The sequence below is a fragment of the Salvelinus namaycush genome, chromosome 9 (genome assembly GCF_016432855.1).
Source record: "Salvelinus namaycush isolate Seneca chromosome 9, SaNama_1.0, whole genome shotgun sequence".
Taxonomy (NCBI): Eukaryota; Metazoa; Chordata; class Actinopteri; order Salmoniformes; family Salmonidae; genus Salvelinus; species Salvelinus namaycush.
The window spans coordinates 16437455-16451084 of NC_052315.1; the positions used below are offsets into that span (position 1 = coordinate 16437455).

The following is a 13630-nucleotide window of genomic DNA, read 5'->3' on the forward strand; positions in this document are numbered from 1 at the left end:
GAGAAGAAGGACTGAGCGAAACCTAAGTGATTTTCTTTATATTTATTTTCTGTCTTAGTAAAGATTTTTTTGCAGACTAAAGCCTCCCTGTCTCTGTGTCAATCTCTGCACGCTAAACCCAACACTCCACGGTTTACCACATGTCCAACAAGCTTTCTCTGCCCTGAACACCTCCAAAACAAAGGTTATGTGGTTTGGTGAGAAGAATGCTCCTCTCCCCACAGGTGTTATTACTACCTCTGAGGGTTTAGAGCTTGAGGTAGTCACCTCATACAAGTACTTGGGAGTATGGCGAGACGGTACACGGTTCTTCTCTCAGGACACGGTTCTTCTCTCAGTACATATCAAAGCTGCAGGCTAAAGTTAAATCTAGACTTGGTTTCCTCTATCGTAATCGCTCCTCTTTCACCCCAGCTGCCAACCTAACCCTGATTCAGATGAACATCCTACCCATGCTAGGTTACGGAGACATCATTTATAGATCGGCAGGTATGGGTGCTCTCGAGCGGCTAGATGTTCTTTAGCATTCGGCCATCAGATTTGCCACCAATGCTCCTTATAGGACACATCACTGCACTCTATACTCTTCTGTAAAATGGTCATCTCTGTATACCAGTTGCAAGACCCACTGGTTGATGCTTATTTATAAAATCCTCGTATTACTCACTCCTCCCTATCCGAGATAGACTGCAGCCCTCATCCTCCACATACAACACCCGTTCAGCCAGTCACATTCTGTTAATTAAACGTCCCCAAAACACATACACCCCTGGGTCGCTCGTCTTTTCAGTTTGCTGCAGCTAGCGACTGGAACGAGCTGCAACAAACACTCAAACTGGACAGTTTTATCTCAATCTCTTCATTCAAAGACTCAATCATGGACACTCTTACTGACAGTTGTGGCTGCTTTGCGTGACGTGTTGTCTCTACCTTCTTGCCCTTTGTGCTGTTGTCTGTGCCCAATAATGATTGTACCATGTTTTGTGCTGCTACCATGTTGTCATGTTTTGCTACCATGCTGTGTTGTCATGTGTTGCTGCCTTGCTATGTTGTCTTAGGTCTCTCTTTATGTAATGGTGCTGTGTGGTCTCTCTTGTCGGGATGTGTGCTTTGTCCTATATTTTGGTAGGCCGTATTTGTAAATAAGAATTTGTTTTTAACTGACTTGCCTAGTTAAATAAAAACAAATTGCTGTTATCAAGTGAATATTTTGTTCAGGCAACTAGGTACAACCCCCACTGTACAGAAACCAATGCAATGCCTTTACCACAATAGAGATTCTAACTAGCAGGTAATGTCTCTGTGTCCCAGGTGTGTGGAGATGTTGATCAACGAGCAGATCAGACGCTACAATGAGAAGTTGGAGGAGATAGAACAGCTGGAGCACGCTGAGGCTCTGGCTGTCAACCAGCTCAAACTCAAGAGACAGAACACGGTGAGGACAATTCTACATGGTCTGGTCTGTCTAGACACTACCAATTCAGGAAGTAAACTGACATTTCTATTCCAATTTTCCTCACTGCTTCTCTGTCGCTTTCTGAATTGATCCTGACACTTACCAGGTCCATAGACTCAGTAGACAGACCGACCATAGTCACCAACTGTATTTACTACATACTGTAGGGCAGGGCTGTACTACTACACTCCTAGTCCAGTAAGGCTGCAGGTTTTTGAGTGTCAGTGTATTGTCCAATATCCACCATGGGTTACTGCTCATTGTTTTGTGGTTCTCCCTTTTTTTCTTCAGCTGCACTGGCATTTGCCCCTCAAATTTTCTGCTCCTTACAAAGGAGTGGTGGTACGTATCCACGTTGCTCTGGTCTTCCTGGTAGCTAGATGCGGTTTGTCTTAACCAACCGTCTGTGCATGACTTGTAGTAGTCGATGACTCCCCCCATCCCCTCTCTCCTCTTCATACTAATTGATGGTATACAGTGCTGCAGTGGTCTCCCAACTATGTTTCTGGAGAGCAACTGGGCATGCAGGCTTTTGTTCGAGTCCAGCAGTTACACACCTGGATCCAGGCGAAGACAATGATCAGTTGATTCTGTGACGGAGGTGTGTGTCAGTGCTAGGTGTGTGTCAGTGCTAGGTGTGTGTCAGTGTAACGGATGTGAAATGGCTATCTAGTTAGCGGTGGTGCGCGCTAATAGCCTTTCAATCGGTGACGTCACTTGCTCTGAGACCTTGAAGTAGTGGTTCCCCTTGCTCTGCAAGGGCCGCAGCCTTTGTGGAGCGATGGGTAACGATGCTTCGTGGGTGGCGGCTGTTGATGTGTGCAGAGGGTCCCTGGTTCAAGTTATACTGTTACATCAGTACTGCTAGAACAAAGGCCTGCATACCTACTACTAGTACCTCTATGCGATGTTAGACCCCTGTTATACTGCATGTTGGTTTCAGCCCTCAGTATCTGTGATGTGAAGGTTCTTCAGAGTGACGGTGTGGGTTGATGTTGGTCTTTTCTACATGTGACTTGTTTGTGGTTTGACTAGTATTTGGTGACATTAACTCTTGATCATAGCCCGCTTGTGCTGTATGGAACATATATGATTCCCCACTGTACAACCTCAGGATTGGATGGATGGTTTGTGGATTCTCCCTGTTAACCGGAACCAAGCCTTATAATTGACATGGGAATGAGTTGTCTTCTTGATGATGTCTTTTACTCCTGGAGTAAAATAACCATTGCTTTGATTCACAGCCTATAGCTTCATTCAATAGTAAAATCGTCATAAAAACCCTCACACCCGATACTGACATGTTCCTACATGTTGTGTGGTTGAATAACAGTTTCATAGTGTCTGTTAATCCCTACTCATCATGACAAAACCGCCTGCCTTCCTCTAGTTACCATAGCTCACTGGAATGACAGAGGCATGAAATAAATAAACACTATGCATGATGACGTTACACAGGCACCCCCACCCCATCCTCTAAACCAGTGTGGGAAGGACTTGCTACTTGTTGAGGTGCTATGAGTAACTCTGTGTGTGTGTGTGTGTGTGTGTGTGTGTGTGTGTGTGTGTGTGTGTGTGTGTGTGTGTGTGTGTGTGTGTGTGTGTGTGTGTGTGTGTGTGTGTGTGTGTGTGTGCTTGTTCTCTCCCAGGTGCATGAGAAGAAGTGCTCTGACTTGACGGTGGTCCCTGAGAACGATGAGCCACTAGACTCTGACACGGAGGCTGAGAAAAACCTGATGGAGCGCATCAAGTCTATAAAACAAGAGAAATAAGAACCGAACAGAGCCCTGATTCACCACTAAATTCAGCAGATACTTTTGGCAATGTAGTGTATGTGGGCACCCCTTCAAATGATTGGATTCAGCTATTTCAGCCACACCCATTGCTGACAGGTTTATAAAATCGAGCACACAGCTATGCAATCTCCATAGACAAATATTGGCAGTAGAATGGCCCGTACTGAAGAGCTCAGTGACTTACAATGAGGCACTGTCATAGGATGCCACATTTCCAACAAGTCAGTTTTTAACATTTCTGCCCTGCTAGAGCTGCCTCGGTCAACTGTAAGTGCTGTTATTGTGAAGTGGAAACGTCTAGGTGCAACAATGGCTCAACCGTGAAGTGGTAGGCCATACAAGCTCACAGAACGGGACCGCCAAATGCTGAAGAGCGTAAAAATCATCTGTCCTTGGTTGCAACACTCACTACTGAGTTCCAAACTGCCTCTGGAAGCAACATGAGCACAAGAACTGTTCGTCGGGAGCTTCATGAAATGGGTTTCCATGGCAGAGCAGCCGCATACAAGCCTATGATCACCATGCGCAATGACAAGCGTCGGCTGGAGTGGTGTTGAAGCTCGCCGCCATTGGACTCTGGAGCAGTGGAAACACGTTCTCTGGAGTGATGAATCACGCTTGTATCACACTGGCAGTCAGACGTATAGATGTGGGTTTGGCGGATGCCATGAGAACGCTACTTGCCTGAATGCATAGTGTAAAGTTTGGTGGAGGAGGAATAGTGGTCTAGGGTTATTTTTCATGGTTCGGGCTGGGCCCCTTAGTTCCAGTGAAGGGAAATCTTAATGCTTCAGCATACAATGAGGGGTGATTCTAGACTTCTGTCCTTCCAACTTTGTTGCAACAGTTTGGGGAAGGCCCTGTTGTAGAAATCCACCCCTAAGGACCCCTAAGCAATCTTTATTATTACGGCTGTAGAGGTTCACAAACTCAATACAAACTTGATGAAAACTCTGAAGGGGAGGTTCCCTTTCAGTCCTTTTATACTGCTACGCTAACACGTTATATGCATGTTTGTTTCTGTATGTGACTAATTTATACCACACAGGGCTTCTGCCCTTGAAACTGACACATTTTTATTACTTCTCTAGTCCTAAAATAGTATTCTGGGCGTACTGCCAATTTGCTTATGAGTGATAGTGTGGTTTCCTCCTTCGCAGTCATCCAGTTACTCGCATGAACCCAACCAGGTTATTACAAAAGCAGCATTGTGCTAAACATACGATTACATACACACAAGAACATTTCCATCACAGCCCTTTCCTGTTTCAGCATGTCAATGCCCCCATGCACAAAGTGAGGTCCATACAGAAATGGTTTGTTGAAATTGGTGTGGAAGAACTTGACTGGCCTGCACAGAGCCCTGACCTCAACCCCATCGATCACTTTTGGGATGAATTGGAACATCTACTGCGAGCCAGGCCTAATCACCCAAGATCAGTGCCCGACCTCACTAATGCTCTTGTGGCTGAATGGAAGAAAGTCCCAACATTACATTTACATTTACATTTTAGTCATTTAGCAGACGCTCTTATCCAGAGCGACTTACAGTAGAGTGCATACATTTTATTACATTTTTTTTTTTTTTTTTTTACATTTCATTACATTTTACATACTGAGACAAGGATATCCCTACCGGCCAAACCCTCCCTAACCCGGACGACGCTATGCCAATTGTGCGTCGCCCCACGGACCTCCCGGTTGCGGCCGGCTGCGACAGAGCCTGGGCGCGAACCCAGCCCAGCCTGGGCGCGAACCCAGAGACTCTGTTTGCGCAGCTAGCACTGCGATGCAGTGCCCTAGACCACTGCGCCACCCGGGAGATCAAGTGGAAAACCTTCCCAGAAGAGTGAAGGCTGTTATAGCTGCAAAGGGGGGGACCAACTCCATATTAATGCCCATGATATTGGAATGAGATGTTCGATGTGCAGGTGTCCACATACTTTAGTAGTGTATCTACCTCAATTAATTCATACCCTTGAACATTGACCCTGTACTGGTACCACGTGTATATAGCCAAGTTATCGTTACTCATTGTGTATTTATTATTACTTTTACCACGTTTCCATTATTTCTCTATTTTCTTTATCTCTGCATTGTTGACAAAGTAAGCATTTCACTGTTAGTCTACACCTGTTGTTTATGAAGCATGTGAAGAATAACATTTTATTTGATTTCATTGCACTAGTGTCAGAAGTGGGATCACACTTGGCTACTTACACCTGTTTGTGGAACTATTTCAAGAACGTTGGAAAGTCTAGCTCAGATCAGTCAGATGTGTAAGAAATAGGAATTGGAATTCATCTACCAAATATGGTGATTTGATCCGGAATTAATATCTACTAGGATTATGAAATGTCATGTTTGTTTGCACAGCTCTTTGGCATACTTCCTTATTGGCATTCCATTTTCAGTCCGCGCGTTGGCAAGGTACGTTACTCCTTCCTTAAACAAGGTAAGAAATAAAACAATTTTCTTTACTGTGATAATTCAGTTTTTTATTCCGTTATCGGCCTTAGATATCTTTAGTTACATTCTGTAACATAAGTTGGGAAAAGTACCCAATTGTCATTCTTGAGTAAAAGTAAAGATACCTCAATAGAAAATTACTCAAGTACAAGTGAAAGTCTCCCAGTAAAATCCTACTTGAGAAAAAGTCAAAGTATTTGGTTTTAAATATACTTAAGTATCAAAAGTATAAATCATTTAAAGTTTCTTATATTAAGCCAACCAGAAGGAACCATTTTCTTGTTTTTTTATTTACAGATAGCCAGGGTAAAATTAAGCATTTGTGTTTGAGTCCACTAGATCAGAGGCAGTAGGGAAGACCAGGGATGTTCTCTTGATAAGTGTGTGAATTAGACCATTTTCCTGTCCTGCTAAGCATTCAAAATATAAAGAGTACTTTTGGGTGTCCGGGAAAAAATATTAAGTAAAAAGTACATTATTTTCTTAGGGAATGTAGTAAAGTAAAAGTTGTCAAATATAAAACGTAAAGATACCCCCAAAAAACGACTTAAGTAGTACTTTAAACTTTTTTTTTAACCTGAATACTTTACACCACTGTGTAACGTACTGTCGCTGACTGGCTCCAAGTGCCACCCAGTCCTTGACTTGGGATGGAATAAGTGCAGGAGCTGTCTTTTTCCAAGTCAGTCCATTAGACTATGTTCACTGAAATTAACAAATGTCGTTACGCTTTAGTGACCTCTGAGTATTTACTTCTCCATGACTTTTAACCAAATTTTGATGACTATTAATATTATAGCATTCATGAAAAAGTAAACATTATTGACACTGGAAAGCTGCTGTGTCTGATCCCATGTTGACTTACCACCTCCTGCCGTTGTGCCCTTGATCAAGGCAATTAGCCCCCCACATAGAACATGTGGTCAACCCTCCATCTGTAGAGCTTCTGGGTGTGCAGGCTTGGCTTTTGATCCAGCCCTGTAGCTATCTTGGAGGATGGTTGCCACCCCTACCAAGTACTAAGCTTTCATGGCAACGGCCATTAGCGCTCACTTTGCAATGTATGAGCCCTGGTTAGAGTCCCTGTTGCAGCTTTCACTTTCTTCCGCTTCATTGGTGGCAGAGTTGGGATCACATCCAGCTCACGTCTAGTTCTGTGATCTAGTGTTGGGAAGCATTCTGTTTTTCAACATTGTGTTGGGTGTAATTACATTGATATGTCTAGTGAACAATGGGCATGACGGATAGAATTATTCAGTGAAGGTGTGATTAAGCCTTACATCAAAGATGCATGAAGCTGAATGGAAAGTGTTATGCCCTGACCAGTTATTCAGAGGAAAATCCTCTGTAACTGTTGAATTTACATACGTTAAGCAAACACATTCTACACATTTACAAAGGACCTGTGTAAAGTGTTATTACAACCATGGTGTTATTTTGTTACTGAAGCTTAAATATCAATAACCTGACAATGATCCACATCATATGGGTAGACAAATAATGTAAGTGTGTTATGCAGCAAAACACAACTATCCTTTTTTTTAGGATGCAAACCAGTAATATGAATCACTGTTGATCCATCCTGTTCTGATCTAATGAGATGGATGTAGGATTTTCTACGGCCTAGAATCGAGGCTTTTCCCAGTCATGAAGGACGAAGCTAGACCCCTCTTGATTCTCATTGGCAAAGACTGAACAAGTTAGGGGTTATATGTCAGACTTACCTGTACCACTTTGCCCAACATGTTATACCCCAGAGGATGTAAATAAACCTCTTTTAAAGGTGATATAACTTTTATCATTGTTATAGGGCTGTGAAACCCATAGCCAAATGGCTTCAGACTGAGTATTTCTCACTGGAAATTGCTGCTTACAATGAACATAGCTTAGAGTATTTAATTCATTTCATACTCTCCTATACCACTGTTTCCTTTATCTTAAACCCCATAGGATGTAAATAAACACAAATATTTTATACAAAATAATTCATACAAAAGTCAAGAGTTGGCTATAACATGAATACAAACAAGGTGAGTGTGTGTATCCCCATTCTCCAATCAAATACCTTTATCAATACCCCAAAAAATAAATAATGAAATGTATTTTTCTCCAGTCTGGCAACCCTCATAAAATTCGAAATAGCCTCTTGTAAAATGCATTATGAAAGAAATGGTGTAATGTAAACGAAAAAGTGGAGCCTTGTATTAAATGCATTGAAGAAAATTGTGTAATGTAGGCTCCACAAAAACGCACAAAAACTGCTGAAATACATTTTGGGTATTTAGGTATTGTAGGTATTTCCACGAATTGAGTGTGAAATTGTGTTGCACACACACTGAAATGTTGCACTCTCTCTCCTCGGGCAACGGCCCACTCACAATAGCACACACGCAGCACCACAGACATGTACTGAAGGGTCATTCCGATAATGCCTTATATGTAGTTTTTTTATTGATTGATCATATTCAATAGTGTGCTTTCATGAATTATATTATATATTTTTTTTAATGAGCTGGCGGACACCCAGAATAATAGTTTGTGTGGATGTGCTTACTAACGGGGAATAAACTATAAACTAACAAAATAAAGTCGCACATTCCATGTATAATCTCCCAGCAATTTAATGGGTATTTACCAATGTTTCGGCATCACTGTGCCTTCCTCACTGTGCCTTCCTCAACAATTATTAAACTATTTTCCGTGACTTTCATGACCTTACAAACCATCATTTGACAATTTGGAACAGCGCATCTTGCCATTCAGCCTGGCGCATTTACAATCTGCGCAATCTCGAACACCATACTGTCACCCACAGATTCACAGACTAGCAGCAAATACATTTGAACGAAGCGGAATCAGGAAATGAATGCCCACTCTCCATTGCTATTCAATGAAGATCCCGCCTTCATTCCGCTTTGATCAACCTTTTCTGCCTCGGCGTGTGAATCTGTGCCAGCAATAGGCTATTTTTATAGATAAGCCAGGTCGTAATTCCCCAAAAATGAGAAGTGCCTAAATCAAGGTCTGGTGCCGTCTGTAAACTGTTATCTGTGTACCGCATAGGCTTTTAACGCATGGAGTCGTTTCTAGACAGATGTTATAACCATAGATAATGGGCATCTCTGACACCAGACTTTAATGGACATTTTCCTCAATAGTACTACTGCATATGATTTTACAACTCTTAGTAAAAACCCTTGTCAAATCTGATTGGCCTCAAAGTTAGTCTCAGAAATCCCAGACCTAGGGCAGTATGCTGGAACATTGTTCATGTGGGAGGCAACCCATCTACAATTAAGACTCCAATAAAGTAATCAAACACTGATTTGATGCAAATTATCCTCAAATCTCTACAGTAGAGCTGATTGTTGTAGCCTAGCCTACCTTGGTCAAGGTTTGGGGGTCAAATACACTCATGGTGGGTACTTTACTTTTATATACATATTACCACACTGCTTGCAGTCTGACTGTGGAAGTTAAGATATTTTAAGAAACAGTGCTTTGACACAACCCTGCTTTTCAGATGTGCTCCGCCCAAATGGCCCTCGCCATTTTGATTGGCATTGCCACCATTGAAACTGTGACTGGTTTTAGTAACGGTGTGGTTGGCAAGTCCTGTGGCACAATGTTGCCCCAACATGGTTCTCCCACACCTGAGAGTGGTCCGTTTAGTGTCCCAAAACATTTCTGTTCCAGTGCTGCAGGAGATGAGACTATAGGTAAAGATCAAAGCACCCTGAATGTGTGTGTGTTTGTGTGCATGTGAATAAATGTGTGCAACTTGGAGTAAATTAATAAATGCATTTAAGAATAAAGAACCCAATATTCTGCATTTACACAGGAAGCCCAGTTCTGATATTTATTTCAATTATTAGTCTTTTGACTAATCAGATCAGCTCTGAAAAGATCTGACTCGTAAAGATCTAATGTGATTGGTCAAAATACTAAATAGTGGAAAAAATATCAGAATTGGGCTGCCTGTGTAAACGCAACCCTAATTGGGCCTTGTCAGACAAGCTTGATGAACCATGGGTTACATAATGTATTATATATGTGAAGCCTAATAGTGGATGGTACAGAACACATTATACACTGAACAAAAATATAAAACGTAACATGCAACACTTTCAAAGATTTGACTGAGTTACAATTCATATAAGGAAATCTATGGATTTCACATGACTGGGAATTACAGATATGCATCTGTTCGTCACAGATACCTTTAAAGAAAAGGTAGGGGTGTGGATCAGAAAACCAGTCAGTATCTGATGTGACCACCATTTGCCTCATGCAGGATGACACATCTCCTTCACATGGAGTTGATCAGGCTGTTGATTGTGGCCTGTGGAATGTTGTCCCACTCCACTTCAATGGCTGTGCGATGTTGCTGGATATTGGCGGGAACTGGAAAGCGCTGTTGTACACATTGATCTACAGCATCCCAAACATGCTCAATGGGTGACATGTCTGGTGAGTATGCAGGCAGAATTGGGACATTTTCAACTTCCAGGAATTGTGTACAGATCCTTGCGACATGAGGCCGTGCATTATCATGCTGAAACATGAGGCGATGGCGCTGGATGAATGGCACGACAATGGGCCTCAGGATCTCGTCACTGTATTTCTGTGCATTAAATTTGCCATCAATAAAATGCAATTGTGTTCGTTGTCCGTAGCTTATGCCTGCCCATATCACAATCCCACTGCCACCATGGGGCACTCGGTTCAAAACGTTGACATCAGCAAACAGCTCGCCCACAAGACGCCATACACGCTGTCTGCCATCCTTCCGGTACAGTTGAAACCGGGATTCTTTCGTGAAGAGCACACTTCTCCAGCGTGCCAGTGGTCATTGAAGGTGAGCATTTGCCCACTGAAGTCGGTTACGACGCCGAACTGTGGTCAGGTCAACACCCTGATGAGGACGACAAGCACGCAGATGAGCTTCCCTGAGACGGTTTCTGACAGTTTGTGCAGACATTCCTTGGTTGTGCAAACCCACAGTTTCATCAGCTGTTCGGATGGCTGGTCTCAGACGATCCCACAGGTGAAGAAGCCGGATGTGGAGGTCCTGGACTGGCGTGGTTACACATGGCCTGTGGTTGTGAGGCCAGTTGGACGTAGTGCCAAATTCTCTAAAACGACGTTGGAGGTGGCTTATGGTAGTGAGATAAACATTACATTCTCTGGCAACAGCTCTTGTGGACATTCCTGCAGTCAGCATGCCAATTGCACACTCCCTCAAAACTTGAGACATCTGTGGCATTGTGTTGTGTGACAAAATTGCACATTTTAGAGTGGCCTTTTATTGTCCCCAGCACAAGGTGCATCTGTGTAATGATCATACTGTTTAATCAGCTTCTTGATATGCCACAACTGCCAGGTGGATGGATTATCTTGGCAAAAAATAAATGCTCACTAAAAGGGCCATAAACAAATTTGTGCACATAATTTGAGAGAAATAAGCTTTAGGTGCATAAGGAAAATGTCTGGGATCTTTAATTTCAGTTCATGAAACAGGGGACCAAAACTTTACACGTTGCATTTATATTTTTGTTCAGTATAGTTGGTACCTCCTACAATAGATTACTATTTTTGTGTTTGAAAAGTATGAACCTGTCTATGTTTCTAATAATGTGTTACAGTGTCACTCCAAGCTGATCCTGCCACTCCGTTTAAAGGGTTTCTGTTGGAGGCTAGGGAATCACAGGATGGACCTGCTGTTGGCACCTTCACTCTGCTCACTCCCGCTCATAGCCGCCTTCTTGAGTGCAATGGCAATCCAGTGAGTCTGCTCTAATAGAAGTGTTTTCCCCCTCTTGTTGCTTAGTTACCCTCTTATTGCAGTTTATTTTACCCTCCTTATTCCTCATCTCACATGGTCAAGCATCAGTCTCATGATCAGACAATGATACTGGTAAAAAGGTGTTATCAAGCTAAGGAGCTTTGAAATGAACTGTATGGCACCTTTGATGTCAGTCTGTCCATAACTAAAATGTGTGTGTAGGCAGCTGCTGTTACTCAACCCAACAACCAAGCCAAGACATTCATTGAAGCCAAGTGGAGAGCACCATACAATGGACTTTTCTATTTCAGGTCATTATTCATGCATTCATTTATTCATGATTGAATTTACTGTAATATGCTGTTGTCGCACTACAGTAAAAGGGACATTGTCTGAAAGCATGCTTCTTTATATTTTTCAGAGTCACATTTATTAAAAACATGATGAAGTTCTGGATACCAGAGGCCATTAACATCACCACCTGTCCTACTACTACTACTACCCCTATTACTACTACTACTATCACTACTCCTACTATCACTACTACTATCACTACTACTACCCCTATTACTACTACCACTACTACTCCTACTACTACTCCTACTACTCCTGCTATCACTACTCCTACTATCACTACTACTACTATCACTACTACTACTCCTACTATCACTACTCCTGCTATCACTACTCCTACTATCACTACTCCTACTCCTGCACTGCACACATCTGCACCCTCTACGTGTATGCTTATTAGCACTCTCATTCGGCCTTCACTCTTGGTAATGAGTCTTCCAAAAGGCCAGACACTTTGGCATAAGGTAAGTCATAATATGGATTTCAATATTTAACTTCTAGTTCTTTCAGTGTCTTGTTTAGGGAAATCTCCATGACTTCGTACAGCTGGGGCCGTATCCACAAAGCGTCTCTGAGTAGGAAATTGGTCATTAGTGTGGAGAATAGAGACATTTTACTCCTACTCTTATGGGTAAAAATAAAAGCTATACAGAAAACCTCTTCTTTAGTCATAAGAGTCCCACCTAGTCAACAGATATTTATGAAACCTCATGAGCTGTCCTAACCAGTTAAGAGTTACCAGCAGGTGTGTTGATAATAGAAAAGGACAGCGAGTCAGTGGTTCCTGCACCATAGAATAATGTTTTGATATTTCTATATGATCAATCCATAAATAATCTAGCCCTACATGCAACAGTATCTCTTGCGCTTTTGAGAATGATTTCACACGAGGCCTGATTCCCATGATATGCCTAAATACTTATAACAGCTAGTCTAATAAATAATCACATGTTTTTATTATTTCATTGGTGTATATCATGTTATTTCAAGTTATCCCTATATCGGGCATGCCTATAAATTGGGCAATGGAAAGCATAGTGCTTATGTTAATTTTGATTGTGTTAGGCTAAAATTACAAGACCTTTCAAGTGTTTTATCAGGGCTGACCCTAGGCATAAGCGGTCGCTTAGGGTCCCCGACTCAATTATTATTATTTTATTTTCTGGGGGGGGGGGGGGGAACTCAGTCAGAGTCCCAACTTACTGTTGAGAGTTAGAATTGCAGCAAACTTGCTTTAAAACTGCAACATTGTCTCTGCACCCCATGGTCAAATGTACTTTAAAACCACCAAGAGTGTGGCCACTCAAATGTTTTGCCCACCAACAAAACTTTACTTAGGGCCTCCAAATGGCTAGGGCTGGCCCTTCGTTTTATGAAACACTATCGGCAAGTGACTTGATGCTTACTGTGCTGAAGAGATTCAGAGTTGTTGAACGGGATGGATGAGTGTGTTGATATAATGGTAATTTTATAACAATTTTAACATACCATCACACTGAATGATTCAGTGCAATATGTCAATCACATTAATCAGAATATCAGAAATGGTTTAGAAAAAGGTTATGCATACCAACAAAGTGATCGTGTCATGCGTAAACTATACCAAATGCTAATGCAGGAACATTGCCTTTAAATTTCAATCACGCTGTAATGCTGAGCTTCGGTGATACGGAATGAACAGAGCTCTATATTTCCTTTGCGGTACCTCAAAATGTAATGATTACCATTATGAGTTGATTTTACTCCTGGTGCAGAGTTTGTCTGGGCAGT

At 42.1% G+C, this 13630-nt stretch overlaps 1 protein-coding gene across 1 annotated transcript; it reads left to right on the top strand.

The window, feature by feature from the left end:
• Positions 1-288: 288 nt before the first annotated feature.
• LOC120054061 (unconventional myosin-IXb-like) lies at positions 289-3228 on the top strand. Its single transcript, XM_039001429.1, has 3 exons — positions 289-299; positions 1312-1435; positions 3106-3228. Exons 1-3 carry the CDS (start codon positions 289-291, stop codon positions 3226-3228), a joined length of 258 nt encoding a protein of 85 aa, XP_038857357.1.
• The last annotated feature ends 10402 nt before the right edge of the window (positions 3229-13630 follow it).

Coding starts and splice junctions, on each gene's coding strand:
- LOC120054061 (XM_039001429.1), top strand. Junction 1,436..3,105: donor AACTCAAGAGACAGAACACG/GTGAGGACAATT, acceptor GTTCTCTCCCAG/GTGCATGAGAAGAAGTGCTC.